General features: G+C 50.3%; 1 protein-coding gene across 3 annotated transcripts in view; it reads left to right on the top strand.

Annotated features, from left to right (window-relative positions):
* The window catches only part of TMEM175 (transmembrane protein 175), a 71,043-nt gene extending 46,831 nt beyond the window's left edge, over window positions 1-24,212 (top strand). For 2 of the 3 annotated variants that reach the window (XM_058301909.1, XM_058301914.1), the window contains exons 5-12: window positions 26-123; window positions 3,497-3,548; window positions 3,838-3,873; window positions 4,653-4,736; window positions 5,612-5,776; window positions 21,420-21,498; window positions 21,762-21,897; window positions 23,327-24,212. In XM_058301909.1, coding sequence (XP_058157892.1) covers window positions 26-123; window positions 3,497-3,548; window positions 3,838-3,873; window positions 4,653-4,736; window positions 5,612-5,776; window positions 21,420-21,498; window positions 21,762-21,897; window positions 23,327-23,984 — 1,308 coding nt within the window. In that variant the 3' untranslated portion in view covers window positions 23,985-24,212. Of the gene's footprint in view, window positions 1-25; window positions 124-3,496; window positions 3,549-3,837; window positions 4,153-4,652; window positions 4,737-5,611; window positions 5,777-21,419; window positions 21,499-21,761; window positions 21,898-23,326 lie in introns of all 3 variants that reach the window. The other variant, XM_058301905.2, reaches the window with a different exon arrangement.
* The last annotated feature ends 37 nt before the right edge of the window (window positions 24,213-24,249 follow it).

The following is a 24,249-nucleotide window of genomic DNA, read 5'->3' as shown; positions in this document are numbered from 1 at the left end:
CTGACGGCCGTGCCTCTTCCTCCAGCACTTTGACAGAAGTATGCAGAAACTTCTAGCAACCAAAATCGCGGTGTACCTGATGACGTTCCTCATCGTGACGGTGGCCTGGGCAGCGCACAGCCGGTAGGCGTCAGGGTGCCGGGTGCAGCGCATCCCCGCATGGCAGCCCCCGCCCCAAGTGCCTGCTCCTCAGGGGCAGGGGCAGTGGTGAGACAACCGGATGTAGGCGGGACAGGGGCCGTGCCTGCTCGGGCCGGGGCTCCGAGGGCCTGCGTGCTGCCCGCCCTGGCTACTAGGAGCAACGCTGCGAGGCTGTGCCTGGCCCTCGCGTTGCCACCTGCCCCTAGGCCCCTTCTCTGTGACTTGGGTGCGGCCAGAGCCGTGTGCAACCTCAGCGCCCGGCGCTGCCCCGTCCATGTGTGGGTGCAGCCCTCCAGCAGGGCCGAGACCTCGGGGGGGCGAGCAGGGGCGTGGTGGTAGGCCAGGCTGTGACGCCAGAAAAGGTTCCTGAGATCCGTGGAGTGCGGCAGGGCCCGGGCCCCAAGCCCTGGGCCTTGGGGAGTGCGAGGGCACCGCACAGGGGCTGGTGTGGACTCTCCCAGCTTACCTGACAGCCAGACAGAGACGCTTTCCGTGGGGAGTTCTGGTGTGCAGGAAAAGCCACACAGTGTTTTCAGCATTTTCACTACTTGTGTCTCTCAGTGTTTAGTGTGTTTTTGGTTTATTTTTATTTTACTTTTTAGATTCTTTTTTGCATGGTGAGTTACACATAACATAAAATCATTTTTTAATGAAAAATAACGTGGCGTAAAATACATTGGTAATATTGCATAACTCTCGCCACTCTTTCCAGACTATTTTCATCATCCCAAACAAAAATGCCTGCCTGTTGCGCCTCGCTCCCAGTCCTCACTCCCTGCGTAGAGCCGCTCGCCTGAGCAGCTCGTGTAAGAAAGCACTCCGGTCCTCACACCCCATCCTCTGGTGCTGGCTTGTTTCCCTGCATGCTCTCCTCGGGGCGCAGCCTGGCGTCGCGGGCACCAGAACCCCACTCCGGGGTGGCTGTCGGTCCTTCCGCCCCGTGACGCTGACCACTGCACAGCACTGCCAGCCGCTCCCGGCTCTCTGGGCACCTCCCCACCTGGAGTGAGGTCGCCAGTACAGCCGGTGCTCCTGCACGGAGCCTTGGGGGGAGCGGCCGGCGGTCTGCACGCGGGCAGAACCACCGCTTTCCCAGCAACGTAGGGCTCCTACTTCTCTGCATCCTCACATTATCTTCAGTTTTAAAAAAACAGTAATAGTCATCCCCGGATGTATGATACTGTATCTCACTGTAGTTTTTTGTTTGTTTTAAAGTGTGGGCATTTGAACCTTTGGGGTGTTTAGCTTCTGAATACGTGGCATTTTTTTTTTAAGATTCATTTATTTTATTTATTTCTCTCCCCTTCCCCCCTCCCGCCCCAGTTGTCTGTTCTCTGTGTCTATTTGCTGAGTGTTCTTCTTTGTCTGCTTCTGCTATTGTCAGCGGCGCGGGAATTTGTGTTTCTTTTTGTTCGTCATCTTGCTGTGTCAGCTCTCCGTGTGTGCTGCACAATTCCTAGGCAGGCTGTACTTTCTTTTGTGCTGGGCGGCTCTCCTTACAGGGCGCACTCCTTGCGTGTGGGGCTCCCCTACGTGGGGGACACCCCTGCGTGGCATGGCACTCCTTGCGCGTATCAGCACTGCACATGGGCCAGCTCCACACGGGTCAAGGAGGCCCGAGGTTTGAACCACGGACCTCCCATGTGGTAGGCGGGTGCCTTAACCACTGGGCCAAGTCCGCTTCCCTGCATTTACTTTAAATGTTCTATTTTACTATAACATATCTGCATACATGATTTTGAAAACAAGTTTGAATGAAAGAGCAGAGTTATCTTTTTTTTTAAGCCCAGCTGACAGTATTTTTTTAATATTTTAATTTTGAAAAACACATTGTAGTCTTTATTTACATTTCCCTGACGGCTATTGATGTTGAGCTTCTTTTTGTGTGCTTTTTGGCCACTTATATATCTTCTTTAGAGAAATTTCTTTTCAAATCCTTGGTCCATTTTTCATTTGTGTTGTCTTTTGTTGTTGAGTTGTTATAGATTCTTTATGTATTCTAGATATCAAACCCTTATCAGATATATTCTTTGTAAATATCCTCTCCCATTCCTTAGGATGTCTTTTTACTTTCTGATAATGTCCTTTGATCCATAAAAGTTTTAATTTTGCTTAAGTCTAACTTATCTACACTTTCTTCTGTTGCTTGCACTTTTGTTGTACAATCTAAGGATCCATTTCCTAAGACCAGCTCCTGAAACTATTTTCCCGTGTTTCCATCTAAGAGCACTATAGTTGTAGCTCTTATATTTAGGTCACTGAGCCATTTGGAGGTAACTTTTTTTTTAATACCCCCCCCCCCGTGGCTTTTTGCATGCTGTCTGCTCTCTGTGTCCATTCGCTGTACGTTCTTCTGTGTTTGTATTTATTTATGTTATTTGCCCTCCCTCCTTGCAGCTTGCTTGCTGTCTGCTCTCTGTGTTTATTCACTGCGTGCTTTTCTGTGTTTTTGCTCATCTCCCTTTTTTGTTGGGTCACCTTGCTGAGTCAGCTCTCCGGGGCATGCGGGCGAGCCTGCCTTCACAAGGAGGCCCCCGGACACGAACCCAGGGCCTCCCGTATGGCAGACAGGAGCCCAACTGATTGAGCCTCAGCTGCTCCCCTGGAGTTAACTTTTGTATATGGTGTGAGGTAAGGGTCCACATTCATGCTTTTGCATTCTTGCCAGCAAGCTGGGGATAGCTGAGCTGGAAGCATTAGCGGGAAGAGGCAAGCAAGGAGCTGTTGTGGAAGCTTTGTGCTACAGCAGTTAGTCCTGTGTCCATTTTGTTACACTCTAGCCAGGACTGAATGTTTGAGATGAAATGGGAAGATGTTCAATTTGAAGCCCCTGTCGTCCCCTTCCCCCCCTCCCTTTGTTTTAAACATTTTTATGACTATTTAGATGAAAGTTGTTCTTTGTCAGTTGATGTTGTCTCAGTCCTCCAAGCCGTTTGTGTCTGCTTTATAACATTTGCTGTATGAACCTTTCTGCCTGATGGGGTGGGGTGATGACAAAGTTTAGTTATGTCCTCAAGATAAAGTCTTAGTAATAAATAATAAATGCACTTTATTTTTTAAAAAATACTTATGAGTATTATATTGGTATAACTCTGGAAATCTGTTTCTTCTACCTCTCTGGGATTGCTGGGTTGTTTTTTTTTCTTGTCGAGGACTGGAGCCAACAGTTTATGACTTTTCCTAACTATTTTTTGCTCCCAAATGGGGTATAGAAAGAGAAAAAAGAAAGAAGGAAAAAAAAACAGAAGCTCAGTGGTGGGTGGGGGAGATAGTAGCACAGCCACCCTCTGTGCTACAGTCTTAATGTTCTTTGACAATATCTTTTCTGTTTTTCTTAATTAAATTTTTTCTTCAGATTGTTCCAGGTCGTTGGGAAAATAGATGATACGCTTGCCTTGCTCAACTTGGTGAGTGTCTCCTCCATCTTACAGGACCCTCCCAGGGCGGGGAGGAGGTGGGGCCTCTCCTGCAGACTGCTGGGCCCGGCTCGGGCCTCCACCCGTCCAGCCTGGACACGGTGGGGGCCCCACACACGGCACAGGGGAGGAGGCGGAGCAGGTGAGCTCTCCCGCCGGACCACCCTGACAGCCGCCACGCCACCTTCCTGGGGAGGGGCCCGTCCGGCTCGGCTGCTCTGGGCGGCCTCCTCCCGCGCCCCTGCGCCCCTCCCCACTCTCCTTCCTCCCTTCTCGGCAGGTGTGCGTGATGGCCATCACCTTCCTGCCGTACACAGTGAGTCCCGGCACGGTCCGCGCCCCCAGCCCCTCCAGGCCTGCCCAGGGCCCCAGCCTGTCCTGCGCTGGACACAAGGACTCAGAACTGTGTGTCCATGAGACCAGCCCTGGAAGTGGAGGCCCAGCCCTGTGGGCTTCGCTGGCTGCAGGGCCATGGGAGGAGAGGAGGGCCTGGGCGGAGCCTGCAATCAGGGAGGGCTGCCAGGGGGAGGCTGCAGGGGCTTCTGCGCAGGCCAAGCTGAGAGGAGACCCCCAGGCCTGGCTGGAAGGACCCGCGGTGAGGAGCCTCCCCTTCCGCTGCGTCTCCAAGCCCCGGCCCCTGCGCTCCCCAGCCACTCCAGGCCCCTCCATCGGCTCCCAGTGCAGCCCCCGCTGCCACGCAGCCCGTGGACGCGCGCAGCCCGAGGCCCAGCAGAGTTGGTCAGAGGGGCAGGGCTTCCTAGAGGGCTGGGATCTGGGGCTCCTGGAGACACTTGGACTCTAAAGCCTGGGGCATTCCAAGGGCTTGGCTCCTCTGGGGGTTGGAGGTGGGGGTCTTGGAGGTTTGGACTGTGGCCAGCAGCTGGGAGGCCTCCCCACGGACACCCCACAGGCACCGCAAGCTCCCCACAGGCACCCCAAGCTCCCCACAGGCACCCCACAGGCACCCCAAGCTCCCCACAGGCACCACGGCCCCCCGGCCGTTCCCACGCAGACGCCCTGGGCTCCGGCGCCCCCGGTCAGAGGGTGGACCAAGGGGTTGGCGCGCTCGGACGAGCCCCTGCTTGCCTCCTGCAGTTCTCCCTGATGGTGACCTTCCCGGCCGAGCCCCTGGGCATCTTCTTGTTCTGCGTGTGTGTGATCGCCATCGGGGCCGCTCAGGTAGGGCCGGCTGGCCCGGTGGAGAAAGCAGGCAGGTGGGGCAGGGAAGGGGCTGCCTGCCGTGGGTGCCAAGGCCACGCGTCTGCAGGTGCGCCGGCCCCGGAGACCCCACCGTGTCCAGGCCCTGGGTGGGGGGGGGGGCCTGCCTGGAGACCCCACCGTGTCCAGGCCCTGGGGGGGGGGCCTGCCTGGAGACCCCACCGTGTCCAGGCCCTGGGGGGGGGCCGGCCCTGGAGACCCCACCATGTCCAGGCCCTGGGGGGGCCTGCCCTGGAGACCCCACCGTGTCCAGGCCCTGGGTGGGGGGGCCTGCCTGGAGACCCCACCGTGTCCAGGCCCTGGGGGGGGGGCCTGCCTGGAGACCCCACCGTGTCCAGGCCCTGGGGGGGGCCTGCCCTGGAGACCCCACCGTGTCCAGGCCCGGGGGGGGCCTGCCCTGGATACCCCACCTTGTCCAGGCCCTGGGGGGGGGGGCCTGCCCTGGAGACCCCCCTGTCCAGGTCCTCGGAGGGGGGGGACCTGCCCGGAAGGCCCCATACGCAGGGGCTCTGCCCCTCCACGCCGGGGACATCTCCAGGTGCCGGTCCTCCCCGGTGGCCTTGCACACGGCATGGCAGCAGGTGGGGGGCACCGGGCAGAGGGCAGGGCCCGGAGAGCTGCAGACCTGTGCCCCTCTTTGGCCCCATCCCCCCAGGCCTGCACCCCTCTTTGGCCCCACCCCCCGCCCAGCTCTCCCCGCCCTTGTCCCTCCCCTGCCCCTCCGTGCCCTGCTGCCCCGCGCCCCGCCTCCTCTTCTGCCCATGCTGCCCCGTCACTCGAGCCCCTCGCCCACACAGCCCTCCTGGCCATGCCCCGCAGCCAGCCTCTCCCCGCAGGCTGTGATCGTGGGTTATGCGTTCCACTACCCGCACCTCCTGAACGACCAGATCATGCGCTCGGCACACAGGGCCACCCTGCGGCGGCACATCCTGGGCATCGTGCTTCAGGGCCCGGCGCTGTGCTTCGCCGCCGCCATCTTCTCCCTGTTCTTCTTTCCAGTGGTGAGTCACCTGCTGGCACACTGGGATGTGCCTGTGGACGGGGCCAGGCTCTCAGGAGGTGATGCCCCCCAAGAGCAGAGCCACAGAGAAGGCATGGAGCAGGCATAGCTCAGTGCTGGAGCGCCAGCTTCCCACGTACAAGGTCCCGGGTTCAATCCCTGGTACCTCCTAAAAACAAAACAAACGAGAAAACCAACTCGTGGTAGCTGGTGTAGCTCAGTGGTTGAGCATCAACTTCCCACACACAAGGTACCAGGTTCAATTCCTGACCCCAGCACTTTAAAAAGAAAATTAATAAGATTTCTGGGAAGATGGCATTGGAATAGGTAGGCAGGGCTCAACTCTCACAGAAACAATGGGGGAGACTTCCAGGAAGACGGCTGAAACAGCCTAGAAAAAGCTCTTCTAGGGTTTAGGATAGCAGGTGAAGGCTGGACACTGCCCAGAGGAGAAAGGGACAGAGGAGGGGAATCATAACAATAGGACTATGTGTTGAAACCAGCGGCGGCTGCGGCACCCTCCCCACACTAACAACGCTTTAGGGTTCTCAGGCTTCTGGGCTGCTGCTGCAAAAGGGTCTCCAGGGATCCACCACCCGGAAAGCAGGGAGAGAGGGACGCAGCCCAAGGCTGACTCGGCTTCCGAGTCACACGTTTGGTCTGCTGTGTCCCAGGAGCCCTTCCAGTGATTGCCCTGGAAGACGGCGAATCACTAGAGAAATCCAACCCTCCCAATCTCCCTCTCTTCTCAATGGGACTGATTGTTGAGGATGCCCCAGGAAAGGGGTGAGAGAGGGACAGAGCGTCAGACCGACTCAGCTTTTTTTTCTTTTAAGATTTATTTTTATTTATTCCCCCTGCCCCATTCCCTCATTGTTTGCTCTCTGTGTCCATTTGCTGTGTGTTCTTCTGTGTCTGTTTGTATTCTCATTAGGTGGCTCTGGGAACCGATCCTGGGACCTTCTGGAGTGGGTGAGAGGTGATTTCTCTCTTGCGCCACCTCAGCTCCCTGTTCTGCTGCTTCTTGTTTTCTCTCCTCTATGTCATCTTGCTGTGCCAGCTCTCTGTGTTGGCCAGCTCTCCTGCACAGGGCAGCTTTCCCGTACTGGGCGGCATTCCCATGCAGGGCGGCACTCCTGCATGGGACGGCATTCCCACATGGGCCGGCACTCCACGTGGGCCAGCTTGCCCTCACCAGGAGGCCCTGGGGATCGAACCCCGGACCTCCTATATGGTAGATGGGAGCCCAGGTTGTTGAGCCACATCCGTTTCCCTGACTCAGCTTTTGACCCACAGATTAGATCTTCCAGGGCAGGTGGGCTGTGCCATTGTTTGTCTTGGGAGCCGGCAAGGGGCTAAAAATAAAGGACCTTCCCAATCTCCTCTACTAACTGGGACTGATTGTTGATGAGTCAGAGGGGGTTGGAAATATTTCCTAGCTGGGAAAAGGGAGGGGGCTGCCAGAGAAATCTGGAGAACTATATCAGAGAAAGTTTGAATTTAAGGCTCCTAGTCTTCAGACAGAAAGCTCTGTCACATGGATCCTGTCTGGTGCAATAAATACACTCCAACCAGGCACTGAACTGAGAGCTGCCAAAGTGCTCCAACTTCTGGCAGACCAAGGAAGTGCATGCAAGAAAATTAAAAATAAGTAGGAAAGATTTTACCAGCCTCTATAGTCTCCCTCCCCAAGGCCCTAGAAAGCTGGTCTATAACCAATTACTGGCTCCAGTGCCCAGTTTTGAACAACCAGCAGAGACAATCCTAACAATCCAGGTCAAGACAAGAATCAAAGAGCAGTAATAACATACAGTCTCCTGCCACTAAGTCCCTACAAAAGAGAAAGAAGTTGAGCATCTGAATACATCCTAATCAGATGCCTTGATATTAGCAAAATAATTATGAGCCCTGAAAATGGAAGACATGGCCCGAGAAAAGAAATACATCAAAGCCCCAGAAGAGATGCAGGATTTGAGAGAACTAATTAGCAAGATACCAATTCCCAAAATCAAATTAATGAGTTGAAAGACAATATGGTTAAAGAGATAAATGACATCAAGAAGACATTGAGGGAAGCAGACTTGGCCCAATGAATAGGACGTCCGTCTACCACATGGGAGGTCTGCGGTTCAAACCCCAGGCCTCCTTGACCCATGTGGAGCTGGCCCATGCACAGTGCTGATGCAAGCAAGGAGTGCTCTGCCACACTGGGGTGTCCCCCATGTAGGGGAGCCCCATGTGCAAGGAGTGTGCCCCATAAGGAGAGCCGCCCAGCGCAAAAGAAAGTTCAGCCTGCCCAGGAATGGCGCCGCACACATGGAGAGCTGACACCACAAGGTGACGCAACAAAAAGAAACACAGATTCCCATGCCGCTGACAACAAAAGTGGACAAAAGAAGAACACGCAGCAAATGGACACAGACAACAGACCACTGGGGGTGGGGTGGGGAAGAGAAATAATTTAAAAAACAAATCTTTTTTTTTAAAAAAGACATTGAGTGAAGGCAAAGAAGAACTTGAAATCCTGATCAAAAAAGCAATGGAGCTCATGGGAATGAAAGACACAATAGATGAGATAAAAAATATACTAAAGGTGTACAGCAGCAGACTCGAAATGATAGAATAAGTGATACAGAAGAAAGAGCAGCTAAAATTAAAAAGAGAAAAGAATGGAAAAAATTGAGCAGGGGCTCAGAGAGTTGAATGACAACACAAAATGCAACAACATACATGTCATAGGAGTTCCAGAAGGAGAAGAGAAAAGGGGCAGAAAGAATATTTGAGGAAATCATAGCTGAAGATGTCCCAACTCATGAAAGAAATGAACTTACATGTCCAAGAAGTGTACCATACCCCAATCAGAATAAATCCAAATAGACGTACTCCAAGACACATACTACTCAGAATGTCAAATATCAAAGATAAAGAGAAAATTCTCACAGCAGCAAGGGAGAAGCAAACCATCGTGTACAAGGGACATCCAGTAAGACAGTGCAGATTTCTCTTCAGAAACCATGGAAGTGAGAAGATAATGGTAGGACACAATTAGGATACTGAAAAGAAAAACTGTCAGCTAAGAATTCGTTATCCAGCAAAACTGTCCTTCAAATATGAAGGTGAGTATAAAATATTCACAAACAAACAGAAACTAAGAGAGTGCAAAAAAGAATCCATTTTTGCAGGAAATATTAAGGAACCTTTAGAACCTGAAAGAAAAAGACAGGAGAGACAGGCTTGGAGGACAGTATAAAAGAAAAAATAGCAGAAAGGATAACCAAAAGAGTAACAAGACAGACAAAGATATATGACGTATGAAAACCAAAAAATAAAACAGTGGAAGTAAATAGTGCATTTACAGTAATATCCTTGAATATGAATGGATTAAATTCCCCAATCAAAAGATACAGGCTGACAGAATGGGAGAAAAAAAATGGACTACCCATATGCTGCTTACAAGAAACTCACCTTAGACCCAGGGATACAAACCAAGTGAAAACGAAAGCTTAGAAAAGGATACTCCATGTGAAAAATAACCAAAAAAGAGCAGGGGTAGCTATACTAATACCAGACAAACCAAACTTTAAATGCAAAATAAAGTTATAAGAGATACAGAAGGCCATTATATGTTAATAAAAGGGACAATCCACCAGGAATATATAACAGTCATGAATATCTAGGCACCTAACTAGGGACCCCCAGTATACAGGAGACAAACTCTGGGAAAACTGAAGGGAGAAATAGACATCTCTACAATAATTGTTGGAGACAGTTGTTGGGTAATGATGTGACCCCCACTCACATGGGTAGATAAAACAACTAGACAGAAGATCAACAAGGAAACAGAGAACTTGAACAATATGATAAATGAGTTAGACGTAACAGACATATACAGAACACTGCATCCAACTCAGTGGGTATGCAGTCTTCTTAAGTGCCCATGGATCTTTCTCCAGGATAGACCACATGTTATGGCACATTGCAGCTCTCAATAAATATAAAAAGACTGAAATTATACAAAGCACCTTCTCAGATCATAATGGAATGAAACTGGAAATCAATAATAGGAAAAAACTGAATTTGCAAATATGTGGAGGCAGAGCAATAACTCCTAAATAATCAGTGGGTCAAAGAAGAAATTGCAAATGAAATCAGTAAATATATTGAGACAAATAAAAATGAGAACATAACTTATCAAAACTTATGGGACACAGCAAAGGCAGTCTTGAGAGAGAAATTTATAGCCCTAAATGCCTATATTAAAAAAGAAGAAAGAGCTAAACTCTAAGACTTAAGTGAACAACTAGAGAAACTAGAAGAAGAACAGCAAACTAATGCCAAAGCAAGCAGAAGGAAAGAAATAATAAAGATGAGAATAGAAATAAATGAAATCAAGAACAAAAAATGAACATTAGAGAAAATCAACAAATCCAAAAGCTGGTTCTTTGAAAAGATCAATAAAATTAACAAAACCCTAGCTAGACTAACGAGAGAAAGAGAGAAAGAGAGAGAGAGAGCGAGAAGGTGCAAGTACAATCAGAAATGAAAGGGGGAGAAGTTAATACTTACCCCACAAAAATAAAAAGAATCATAAGATATTATAAGAAACTATATGCCAACAAACTAGATAACCTAGATGAAATAGACAAATTCCTAGAAATGCACAGTCAACCTACACTGACACTATAAGAAATACAAGAACTTAACAAACCAACCACATTTAAAGAGATCAAGTCTGTCATCAAAAATCTCCCAGCAAAGGAAAGTTCTGGACCAGATGGCTTCACTGGTGAATTCTACCAAGCATTTTGAAAAGAATTAATTCCAATCCTGTTTAAACTCTTCCAGAAAATTGAAGAGGAAGGAAAATTACCCAAAACATTTTTTGAAGCCAATATCACCCTATACCAAAGCCAGATGAAGATACTACAAGGAAAGAAAATTGCAGACCAATCTATTGAACATAGATGCAGAAATTCTTAACAAAATACTTGCAAATCAAATCCAACAGCATATCAAAAGACTTATATGGGAAGCGGCTGTGACTCAATCAGTTGGGCTCCCATCTGTCATAAGGGAGGCCCTGGGTTTGAGTCCTGGGGCCTCCTTGTGAAGGCAGGCTCACCAGCACACCACAGAGAGCTGCTCAGCCCACAGGAGCTGTGGTGAGCCAACTCAGCAAGGAGACACAATCAAAAAGAAAAGAAAAGAAAAAGGGGAGACAAGCAAAAAACACAGAAGAGTGCACAGCAAATGGACACAGAGAGCTGACAGCATGCAAAAAGCCACAAAGGGGAGTGGGGATTAAAAAAAAAAAAAAAAGACTCATACATCATGACCAACTGAGATTAATTCCTGGCATGCAAGTCTGGTTCAACATAAGAAAATCAATCAACATAATACACCACATTAACAAATTGAAGGAAAAAGCACAAGATAATCTCAATCAATGCAGAAAAAGCATTCGACAAAACACAACATTGTTTTTTGATAAATAGAAAACACTTCAAAAAATAGGAATAGAATATCTAAAAGGCATATATAAAAAACCTATAGGGAAACGGACTTTGGCCCAGTGGTTAGGGCGTCCGTCTACCACATGGGAGGTCCGCGGTTCAAGCCCCGGGCCTCCTTGACCCGTGTGGAGCTGGCCCATGCGCAGTGCTGATGCGTGCAAGGAGTGCCGTGCTACACAGGGGTGTCCCCCGCGTAGGGGAGCCCCACGCGCAAGGAGTGCACCCATAAGGAGAGCCGCCCAGCGCAAAGGAGGGAGCAGCCTGCCGAAGAATGGCGCCGCCCACACTTCCCGTGCCGCTGACGACAACAGAAGCGGACAAAGAAACAAGACGCAGCAAAAAGACACAGAAAACAGACAACCGGGGGAGGGGAATTAAATAAATAAATAAATAAATCTTTAAAAAAAAAACAAAAAAAAAACAAACCTATAGCTAACATCATACTGAATGGGGAAAGATTGAAAGCTTTCCCTCTAAGATCAGGAACAAGACAAGGATGCCCACTGTCACCACTGTTATTCAATATTGTACTAGAAGTTCTAGCTAGGGCAATTAGACAAGAAAAAAAATTAAACGCATCCAAATAGGAAAAGAAGAAGTAAAACTCTCACTATTTGCAGATGACGTTATTCTACACTTACAAAATCCTGAAGTATTCATGACAAAGCTACTTGAGCTAATAAATGAGTTCAGCAAAGTGGCAGGATACAAGATCAACATCCAAAAATCGGTAATGTTTTTGTAAACTAGTACTGAACAATCTCAGGAGGAAATTAGGAAAAATTCCATTTTCAATAGCAACAAAAACACTCAAATACCTAGGAATTAATTTAACCAATGAAGTACAGGACCTATATGCAGAAAACTACAAAACAATGCTAAAAGAAATTTTTAAAAGACTCAACAAATGGAAAGACACTCCATGTTCATGAATTGGAAGACTAAATACCGTGAAGATGTTAATCTTACTCAAAATGATTTATAGGGTGGCGGACTTGGCCCAGTGGTTAGGACGTCCACCTACCACATGGGAGGTCCGCGGTTCAAACCCCGGGCCTCCTTGACCCGTGTGGAGCTGGCCCATGTGCAGTGCTGATGCACACAAGGAGTGCCCTGCCACGCAGGGGTGTCCCTGAGTAGGGGAGCCCCACATCAAGGAGTGCGCCCCTTAAGGAGAGCTACCCGGCGCAAAAGAAAGTGCAGCCTGCCCAGGAATGGTGCCGCACACACGGAGAGTTGACACAGCAAGATGACGCAACAAAAAGAAACACAGATTCCCGTGCCGCTGACAACAGAAGTGGACAAAGAAGACGCAGTAAATAGACACGGAGAACAGACAACCAGGGTGGGGGGGCGGGGGGGGAGAATTAAATAAATAAATCTAAATAATTTTTTACAATTATTTAAAAAAAATATATAGATTCAATGCAATAGCCATCAAAATCCCAACAGCTTACTTTACAGAATTAGAAAAGGCAATTACCAAATTCACTTGGAAGAGAAAGTACATCTGAATAGCCAAAGGTATTCTAAGAAAGAAGAGCGGTGGGGGAGGAATTTCACTGCCTGATCTTAAAACGTATTTCAAAGCTACAGTGGTCAGAACAGCTGGTACTGGCATACAGATAGATACATCGATCAGTGGAATAGAATTGAGAATCCAGAAATAAACCCTCACATGTACAGTCAACTGGTTTTTGACAAACCTACCAAGTTAATGTTAATGGCACAAAACCGTCTCTTCAACAAATGGTGCTGGGACAACTGGGTATCTGTAACTGAAAGAGGACCCCTATCTCACTCCCTATACAAAAATCAACTCAAACTCAATCAAAAACCTAAATATAAAAGTCAGGACCATAAAACTACTAGAAGAAAATGTAGGGAAACATCTTAAAGACCTTGTAGTAAGTGGTGGTTTCTTGGACCTTACATCCAAAGCACATGCAACAAAAGAAAAAATAGACAAATGGGACCTCCTGAAAATTAAACACTTTGGCACTTTCCAGGACTTTGTCAAAAGGGTGAAAAGGCAGTCAACTCAATGGAAGAAAATATTCGGAAATCACATATCTGTTAAGGGTTTAATATCCAGGATATATAAAGAGATGTTGCAACTCAACAATAAAAAAACAAAATGACCCAATTAAAATGTGGGGGAAAGGCTTGAATTGACATTTGTCCAAAGAAGAAATACAAATGGCACAAAGAACATGAAGAAATGCTCAACATCACTAATGATTAGGGAAACGCAAATCAGAACTACAATGAGATATCATTTCACACCTATCAGAATGGCCACTAGTAAAAAGACAAGAGAACTACAAGTGTTGGGGAGAATGTGGAGAGAAAGGAACACTTATTCACTGTTGGTGGGAATGCAGAATCATCCAGCCACTGTGGAGGACTGCTTGGCGGTTCCTGAAGAAGTTGAATATAGACTTGCCATGTGACCTGTAGTACCACTACTGGGTCTATACCCAGAAGAACTGAGAGCAGTGACACGAGCAGACATCTGCACACTGAAGTTCATAGTGGCATTATTCATGATTGCCGAAAGTTGGAAACAACCCAGGTGTCCATCAACAGATGAGTGGATAAACAAACTGTGGTGTATTCACATGATGGACTATTACGCAGCTGTAAGCAGAAATGAAGTGGTAGAGCACATGACAACATGGATGAACCTGGAGGACATTGTTGATTGAAGCAAGCCAGACAGAAAAGGACAAACTATTGCATGGTCTCACTAGTATGAATTAAATATGATGAGTAAACTCAGAGATAAACTCTAGAGTACAGGTTACTAGGAGATAGAATATGGGTTGAGAATGGGATCTGATGGTGAATGTATGTAGAATGTTTAATAACGTGGATTGTATATGTGGGGAAATGGAATTGATAGTAACACCTAATAGTAAGTGTAATGGATAGTCTAGGGAGATTAATGTCGATTGAAAGAAAGCTAGTGGATAATCTAGTGGCTGTATAACAAAGTGATTTTGGTAGTGGATGAAGATTGTGATTAATAGGATAAATATTAGAATGTTCTCTTACTTAGTATTAAGAATATGATGATAAATGGGAAACTTACAATTAATGTAATTTATGGACAATAGTTCACAGGAATATTATAATATTTTTGCAGCACTGGCAAATATATCAATTCTAAGGGACAACAATAGGAGGTATAAGGAGGTATGGGGATTTTTCCTTTTGGAGTAAATGAAAACATTCTAAAATTAACAGAGGTGATGACAGCATAACTCTGATGAAAGTGAGAGCCACTGAGTGTACACTTTGAATGAATTATACAAAGCATGGGACTGTATAACACAATCCAGTGGTAGATGATGTACATGGTTTACAGGAAAAATATGAGAACATTCTCTCACTATAACAAATAGATAATACTAATATAGGATTTTAATAATCAGGTGGGTTGGGGAAAAATACACCAAATATAAGCTATTTGCTATAGTCAGTAATAATATTTTGACAATGCTCTTTCATAGTTTGTAACAAATGTTTACAACAATGCAAGGGATTGGTGGTGGGGAGATGTATGGGAGCCCTATATGATGACATGCATGTTTGTTTTGAACTTCTACTATACACTTACTGCTTCATGATTTCAGCATGTTAGCATATCATTCAGTAATATCTGAGGAGGTTTGAGTCTGTGAGCAAGCTGCCCAATATCACTCCCCCTACCCCGCCCCAAATAGACACTCAAAAAGCACACTCAGAAGGAAGCATGTCCAGGCATGATGTGCTAGCCTTTTGTGCCATTTTTATAAAACTTCCTCTTGTACCCTAAGATTTAAATTTCAGTTAAATGCCTAAAATTTTATAATTTTACTCAGTGTAATTTTTAATTTAAAAACACACTTTTAATAAACAAGTACTGTAAATTACTAAAAGTTCTAAAAAGTCACATTAATAATCTAATTCACATAGCGAGATAAACCTAATAACCATTGAATAGTTATTCAAAATGGAAAATGTACTGTAATCTTTTTTCTTTCTTCTTTCATGTCATAAACCTGGCGGATTACTCAGGTTTGCAAAAGCCTCATAAACTGGCCATTTACAACCTTTAAGATATAATTCTGAAGCCAAAACCGTATCATTTTCAAATGGACTGGATATGTATTCCTATTTTTGGTCCTTTATAAATTTCAGAATATAACTATCCACGTCCTTTGGTTTGAGTCATAGAGGCAAACTGGGTAGAAAATTTACATTTCTGATGTAATTGGAAGTGATGTAAGGGAAGCACTTCTTCTGTATTTGAGCCCTTTTCTTTTTTTCAAATTAAAATTTTTAACCGAAATGTTAAACTATGTATGCATTAAAATTTGAATATGGGAAGCGGACTTGGCCCAATGGATGGGGCATCCGCCTACCACATGGGAGGTCCAGGGTTCAAGCCCCGGGCCTCCTTGACCCATGTGGAACTGGCCCATGTGCAGTGCTGATGCGCACAATGAGTGCCGTGCCACGCAGGGGTGTCCCCTGTGTAGGGGAGTCCCACGCACAAGGAGTGTGCCCCATAAGGAGAGCTGCCCAGTGCAGAAGAAAGTGCAGCCTGCCCAGGAATGGTGCCGCACACACAGAGAGCTGACACAACAAGATGATGCAACAAAAAGAAACACAGATTCCCGGTACTGCTGAGAAGGATAGAAGCAGTCACAGAAGAACACACAGTGAATGGACACAGAGAACAGACAACTGGGGGTGGGGGGGAGGAAGGGGAGAGAAATAAATTTTAAAATAAAATAAAATAGGGAAACGGACTTTGGCCCAGTGGTTAGGGCGTCCGTCTACCATATGGGAGGTCCGCGGTTCAAACCCCGGGCCTCCTTGACCCGTGTGGAGCTGGCCATGCGCAGCGCTGATGCGCGCAAGGAGTGCCGTGCCACGCAAGGGTGTCCCCCGCGTGGGGCAGCCCCACGCGCAAGGAGTGCGCCCGTGAGGAAAGCCGCCCAGCGTGAAAAGAGAGAGCAGCCTGCCCAGGAATGGCGCCGCCCACACTTCCCGTGCCGCTGACGACAACAGAAGCGGACAAAAGAGACAAGACGCAGCAAATAGACACCAAGAACAGACAACCAGGGGAGGGGGGGAATTTAAATAAATAAATAAATCTTTAAAATAAATAAAATAAAATAAAATAAAATAAAATAAAATAAAATAAAATAAAATTTGAAGATATTTTTTAAAAATCTCCCAACAAAAAAAGTCCAGGACCAGATGACTTCACTGGTGAATTTTCCCAAACATTCAAAGAAGAATTAACATCAATCTTTCTATAATTTTTCCCAAAAATTGAAAAGAAGGGATTACTTTCTAATTCATTCTATGAGGCCAGGATTACCCTGATACCAAAGCCAGTACAGGAGAAGAAAATTATAGTCCAATAACCCTTGTGAGTATAGAAGCAAAAATCCTCAACAAATACTAGCAAACTGAACCCAACTGCACATTAAAAGGGTTATACACCATGGAAAAGTGGGATTTATTTCAGGAATGCAAGGATGGCTCAATATAAGGAAGCCAGTCAATGTAACAGCACATTAACAGAATGAAAGAAAAAAAAAAACATGACAGGGTCATCTCAGTAGATCAGATGATCATTTCAATTGCAGAAAAGGCAATTGAAAAAACTCCAGCACCCTTTATGGATAAAAACATTCAGAAATCTAGGAAAAGTACAGAACTGCCTCAACATGATAAAGGGATTTATGAAAAACCCACAGCTAACCTCCTACTCAACAGTGAAAAACTGAAGACTTTCTCCCTAAGACAGGTTCTTAGCAAGGAGCCCATGAGCTTGAACTGAAATTCAGAACAATGTTATTCTTGTGGGGACATGTTGGTGCAGGAGTATTTATTAAGTAATACTCAGTGTAGTGTGGACTTCGTAAGGGCTCCATGGTGTTCACCTGACTGGCAAAGGGGTCCGTGGAACAAAAAAGGTTAAGAAGCCTGCCCTAAGATAAGGAACAAGACAAAGATGCCCACTTTCACCACTGCTATTCAATATTGTACTGGACGAGCTAGCCAGGGCACTTAGGCAAGATAAAGAAATAAAACATATTCAAATTGGAAAGGAAGAAATTAAAACTTGCCAATGTATGGTCTCTACATAGAAAATCCTGAAGAATCTACAAGAAAGCTACTAGAGCTAATTAATGAATTCAGCAAAGTGGCAGGGTACCAGATCAACAATTAGTTGGGTTTCTATATACCAGTAATTAACAATTCAAAAAGGAAATCAAGAAAACAATTCCATTTACAATAGTAACTAAAAGAATGAAATATCTAGGAATAAATCTAATCAAGGATGTAAAGGACTTGTACCTGGAAAACTGCAGATCATTCCTGAAAGAAATTAAATACCTAAATAAATGGAAAGATACTCCACGTTCATAGATCGAAGCACTAGATATTTTTAATAAGTCAATACTACCCAAAATGATTTACAGATTCAACACAATCCCAATCAAAATTCTGACAACCAGAAATGGATGTAGCTCCAGTGGTTGAGCACCTGCTTCCCACGTATGCGGTTCCAGTTTTGATCCCTGGTACCTCCTAAAAACAAAACAAGCAAATAAACCAACTCTCATGGGGGAGCAGATGTAGCTCAGTGGTTGGGTGCCTGCTTCCCATGTACAAGGTCCTGGGTTCATTCTCCGGTACCTCCTGAAAAAAATAAATTCTAACAGCCATCTTCGCAGAAATGGAAATACTAATCATCAAATTCATATGGAAGTACCAAAGAGCCCAAATAACCAAAAACATCTTTAAAAAGAGTAAGCTTGGAGGACACACACAGCCCAATTTCAAGACATCACAAAGCTCTAATAATCAAAATAGCATGGTACTGGCACAAGGACAGATCTGTAGACCAATGGAGTAGAATTGAGAAGAGATAAAGCACACATCTATGGCCAATTGAGTTTTGACAAGTTTGCTGTATCAAAAACGAATAGTGTCTTCAACAAATGATGTTGGGAAAACTGGAAATCCACACGCAAAAGAAAGAATGTGGATCCCTATCTCACACCATATACAAAAACTTATTCAGAATAGGCCAATGACCTAAAATATAATAGCTAAAAATATAAAACTCTTAGGAGAAAACAGAGGGAAATGTCTTCAGGATCTTGTATTAGACAGTGGATTCTTAGCGTTTACACCAAAAGCATGAACAAAAAAGGAAAAATAGACAAATTGGACTTCATCAAACTTGAAAATGCCTGTGCATTAAAGGACATTATTAAGAAATGGGAAAGAGGGGAGTGGGTATAGCTCGTGGCTGAGCACCTGCTTCCCATGTACAAGGGTTCAGTCCCTGGTACCTCCTAAAGAAAAAAGTGAAAAGACAACTTAAGGAATGGGAGAGGGTATTTTAAAACCATATATCTGATAAGGGTCTAGTATGAAAAATATATAAAGAACTCCAGAAATGAACAACAAAAAGACAATCCAACTGTAAAAGGGGCCCAGGACTTAAATAGACATTTCTCTAAGGAAGCTCTATAAATGGCCACGAGCATATGAAAGATGCTCACACCATGGCCATCAGGGGAAAGCCCATCGAACCTCAGCGTCCCCTCCCATTGCCGCCCTGCCAGGCCGCCTGCCCTTCCCTGGACGTGCGCCTCCGCCCTTGGTCACAGCCCCAGCCTGAGGCCTCTGCGGGCAGCTGCGACCCCTCAGTCCAGCTTCCGTCGCCCAGCACCCTCTGCCCGAGTCCTCCCGGCTCGCCCAGCTTCTTCACACTTCGGCCCAGCTGCCAGCTGCCACCACCTCCCCTTGGGGCTCAGCGCCCCTTACCCGGGTCCACTGGTGCCTTCCGTCCTGCTCTGCAGTTGGAGGTGCTTGGCCGTGCATCTCCTGGTGGCATGTTCTTTCCACACCTGCCTTGCATGGCGACCCTTATACATGCTGTGGAACGACGTGTGTGACAGAAAAACCACAGGCTGTGGAAACACCAGCCTCTGGCCGCACTCTGCAGCCCCTGCTAAAGGGCATGGAGCTTCCAAGGAGACTGGTCCTGCCTCCTGCGGCGACCACCTCGGCCCTGGCAGCCGCCTGCCGGCGCTGGCGCACCCCATAGCCTCCCTCTGCCCTTGCCTGCCTCTTCTCGTTCACGACGACGAGGATGCCGGCACGCAGGGTAAGACCGATGCCCTCCCAAAGCAGCTGGTGTAGGCAGAGCCTTCTGGACAAGGGCGTTTACAGTCTCTGGCCAACATCACCCCCGGAAGCTCATCTGCAGCATTAGGGTAGGCAGGCCTGGGGGGCAGGCGGGCCTGGGGAGGCCTCGGAGGCAGGCCGGCCTGAGGGACAGGCCAGCCTGGGGGACAAGGCCTGGGCAGCAGTGGGCACTGCTCCAGCTAAGGAGAAAGGAGACTAAGGAGGCCCACGAGGACACGGGCTCTGGACTTTCTGACCAAGCCTCGTAACATTCAATAAAAAGCTGCTCTTTTAAATAAAAAAGCCTGGGTCCATCCATCCCACCCGCCTCCCGTGGATGTGGAACACGTGGAGGGCAGAGGGCCTCCCCCAGGGCCAGCCGTGCCTTTTAGCAGGGCACCCCGAGAAGCCTCTGGGAGAGGCGCTGCTCGAGCGCAGTTGCAGACCTTCCTGGAAAGACACGGAGCAGCTTTCCGCTGTGGCCACATCAGGACCCAGGACACAGCCTGCTGGCCCCTCCCTATTTATTCTTTGTTGTAAAATTCACAAAACAGATTTTACCGTTGTGCAGTGGCATTGAGCGCCTTCACATTTTGTGCAGCCACCACCGCTGTCTACCTCTAGAATGTTTCCACCACCCCAGAAGGGAACCCCGTGCCCACCAAGCAGCCCCTCTCCACCCGCCCCCCACCCCTGGGAACCAGCAGCCAGTTCTGTCTCGACTTGCTGGACAGCACAAATGGAATCACAGCTGTGCCCTTGTGCCACACACTCGACACGACGCCGTCAAGGTTCACCCGCCTTGCGGCGAGTGTCAGCACTTCATCCCTTTCCTTTACACGCCAGGGATACTCCGCTTTGCTTATAAGGCCCTGGGTCGGCAGACATTGGAGTTGCTTCCACCCTTTGGCGCTTGCAAACGTTCGTGTGTAAGTGCTGGTTTTGAGCACTTATTTTCAGTTCTCTGGGAGAACAGCTGGGATAGAAATCGGGAGATGGTGTGGTTCTCTAATTTTCTGAGGAACCGCCATGCTGCTTTCCGCAGTGGCTGCACCATGTACGTGCCACCAGCACGTGTGCGGGTCCCTCCTCGTATCGCCTCTATCCAGCCATCCTGTGGGTGAGGTGGCTTCTCACTGTGGCTTCAGCTTGCATTTCCCTAATGGTCTGTGATGTCGAGCATCTTTTCATGTGCTTATTGGCTATATGTGTATCTTTTTTGGAAAAATGTCTACATCCTTGGCCCATTTTTCAATTGGGCTGCTTTTTTGTTGTTGCATCATAGAAGTTCTTTATATGTTCTGGATCTTAAACCATTATTTGATTTGCTAATATATATTTTTAAGGGTGTTAAAATTATTTCCCCCCCTTGTTTTGCGCTTGCTTTCTGCTCTTCCTGTCTGCTTCTGCACTGAGTCTGTTCGTTGTCTATTCATCTTCTTTTTAGGAGGCCCCAAAAACTGAACTCGGGACTTCCCATGTGGGAGGGAGGCACCTAATCGCTTGAGCCACCTCACTCCCTGCTGGTTGTGTCTTATTGTGTTTCCTCATTGTATCTCTTCCTTGCATCATCTTGCCACACCTGCCTGTGCACAGTCTTGCTCGTCATTTTAGGAGGCACGTGGGAACTGACCCAGACCTCCCGTGTGCTAGGCGGATGCCCAGCTGCCTGAGCCATGTCCATCTGCTTTCCTGGATTTGCAGATATTTCCTCCCATTCTTCAGAATGCCTTTGCACTTTCTTGATAACATCCTGTCCTTTGATATGTAAAAGTTGTTAATGTTACGACGTCAGTTTATCTGTTTCCTTTGGTCCCGTGAGCAGGTCGTTTCAGGGTGGCCCTCAGCTGGGGTGGGCGGCGGCCTGGGACTGGGGGTCCATGCCACCCGGCGCCCGCTGACGCCAGGCCTATCTCTGTGCAGTCGTACCTGCTGCTCGTGCTGGTCATCGCCCTCCCCTACGTCGGCAAGGCCGCCCGCTGGTGCCAGGAGCGGCTCCGAGGTGGGTCAGGGGCGGGTGACCGGCTCCGTGGCGGCTGGGCGAGGGGCCAACGCGCGGCCGCGCCCAGCCTTACCTGTGGCTGAGGCCCAGGGTGCCGAGGAGGCCCTACCTGGTGAGGGCCAAGGCCACGCCCCCGCACGGCTGGCCACTGCCCGAGCCCTGGTTCTGCGTAGGTCGGCCCTGGGTGCCTCCCCACCTCCTCGGGGCGGCCAGGAGCTGGGCTGCGCGGAGACCCTCAGCCACCCCCTCCCCTGCCCCCGCAGGCCCAGGGGAGCTGCCCGCCCAGAGCCTGGAGTTCCTCACCTTTGACCTCCACGAGCCCCTGAGCAAGGAGCGCGTGGAGGCCTTCAGCGACGGCGTGTACGCCATCGTGGCCACCCTGCTCATCCTGGACATCTGGTGAGGGGCGTGCGGGGTGGGGGCGCGGGGGGGTACTGCACAGGGGGGACCGCACGGGGGGCTGCATGGGGGCGCGGGGTGGGGGGGTACGGGGGGGCAGCAGGGGGGCTGCACGGGGTGGGGACACGGGGTGGGGGCACAGGGGGACAGCATGGGGGGCACGCAGGGGGACAGCAGGGGGGGCACAGGGGGGGCTGCATGGGGGACAGTGGGGCGCAGCAGTGGGTGCATGGGGAAACAGTGCAGGGGGACAGTGGGTGGACAGCGGGGGGACAGCACGATGCAGTGGGGGTGCATGGGGGCGGGGCGTGTGGGGGGCAGCCCTGTCTGGTCCGAGCGCACGCAGACCCCAGCCCGCTCTGAAGTCCACCTGCGTCCCGGCCAGCACCAGCTGGTCTCCAGGCCTAGTGGAGCCTCCTGAAGGCGGGCGGCACCTCCCCTCCCTGGAGAGCCGGTGGCCCACCCACGGCGGCCCCACCCCCGCCCACGGCCCCACCCCCGCCCCAAGGGCAGCCCCTGGCTCCCATCTCCCTGTCGGCCCCTCGAGCGGCTCCCCACGCAGGCCCCTGTCCCATGACAGGTCTGCTCGTCTCCGCCCTGAATTCCAGGCCCCTGTCCCATGACAGGTCTGCTCGTCTCCCCCCTGAATTCCCGACGCTCCACTCCACCTTGAAGGCCCGGCTGGGGTCCTCACCCACTCCCTGCCCACAGCGCCTGTGCGACGCCCCGGCTGCTCCCCAGGGTCCCAGCTCCTGCCCCCTTAGTGTTGTCTCCCTCCTGCAGTTCGTCAATTCCCAGAAACGTGGGTGCACTGGACCTGGTCTTCAAGGCCCCGACTTGGGGTGCTCCTGGACCACTGCCCTCGCCTCTGCCCGGCCAGGGAGGGGCTGTGGTTGGAGCCCTGCCCCCGGGTCTCCAGCGACCCCCAGGCCGTGTCTACCCCCTGCCACCCCCATGGCCCCGTCATGGCACCTACGACACCCCTCCCCTCCCCAAGCCCTTCCTTCCCTCCGAGATTACCCTAGAGGTGCAAACCCTCCCGGGCTCCTCGGGACCACAGCTCTGCGGGGCGGGCGTGCACGCGGGGGCCTGGCAGCCCACATCCCACAGGTGCCCCAGCAAGTCAGAGCACCAGGGTGGGGGCCCTCAGCAGGGGGCCAGGACCGCCCCCCCAGAGGCAGCTGCGGGAGGGGTGGAATGGGAGCTGCCCTGCCCAGCCGGCCAGAGGCTGTGGCCAGGGCAGGGCGCTGCCAGCACGGGCCACGGGTGTTGGGAGCACAGGGATGACAGTCCACCTGCCAGACCCGGTGCGGGGTCACAGACGAGCAGACACCCCCAGGCATCGGCGTCACAGGCGAGTAGGGCAGGCGGAGAACCCCGCCCCGCCGCCCCCGCCGCGCGCTGAGGCCACGCATCTGCTGTCCCGCAGTGAGGACAGCGTCCCGGACCCCGCGGACGTGAAGGGCGCATTCCACGGCAGCCTCGTCGCGGCGCTCCGCACGTCCGGGCCGCGCTTCCTGGCCTACTTCGGGTCCTTCGCCACGGTGGGCCTGCTCTGGTTCGTGCACCACTCGCTCTTCCTGCACGTCCGCAAGGCCACGCGGCCCATGGGGCTGCTCAACGCGCTGGCGCTGGCCTTCGTGGGCGGCCTGCCGCTGGCCTACCAGCAGACCTCGGCCTTCGCGCGGCAGCCCCCGGAGGAGCTCGAGAGCATCCGCGTCAGCTGCGTCATCATCTTCTTCGCCGGCACCTTCCAGTTCGCCACCTGGACGGCGGCCCTCCTGCACGAGAGGGAGACACTGCGCCCCTCGGCGTGGTTCGGCGGCCGCGAGCACGTGCTCATGTTCGCCAAGCTGGGCCTCTACCCCTGCGCCAGCCTCCTGGCCTTCGCCTCCACCTGCTTCCTGAGCAGGTTCAGCGCCACCATCTTCCACCTCATGCAGATCGGCGTGCCCTTCGCCTTCCTGCTTCTGCGCCTGCTCCTGCGCCTGGCCTTGGCCGGCCTGCGCGGCCTGCGCGGCCTGACCCGGGACGGGGGTTGGAGCACGGCCGAGCCGCAGTCCCCACTGCTGCCTGGCTCCTGCTAGGCGCTGCCGCTGCGGGCCACAGGTGGGGGCCGGCCCCCGAGGACCCCAGGACCGGGCTCCTGACCACCCCTGCCCCTCTCAGGGCCTCCCCGGCCCGGGGGGACACTGTTCCCCCGCAGACCGCACCCGCCCACCCGCGCTGCTTGTGGCCATCCATTCCCGGAGGGGCCCAATGTGTTTCCAACAAGGCGTCTCAGTTTCTGATTAAACTAAACGGAGCCAAGCGGAGACCCGGGCGTGTGGCAGCCTTAGCCGGGGCCCGGTG

The sequence above is a fragment of the Dasypus novemcinctus genome, chromosome 1 (assembly GCF_030445035.2).
Source record: "Dasypus novemcinctus isolate mDasNov1 chromosome 1, mDasNov1.1.hap2, whole genome shotgun sequence".
Taxonomy (NCBI): domain Eukaryota; kingdom Metazoa; phylum Chordata; class Mammalia; order Cingulata; family Dasypodidae; genus Dasypus; species Dasypus novemcinctus.
This window is presented reverse-complemented; position numbering and strand designations above follow the sequence as displayed.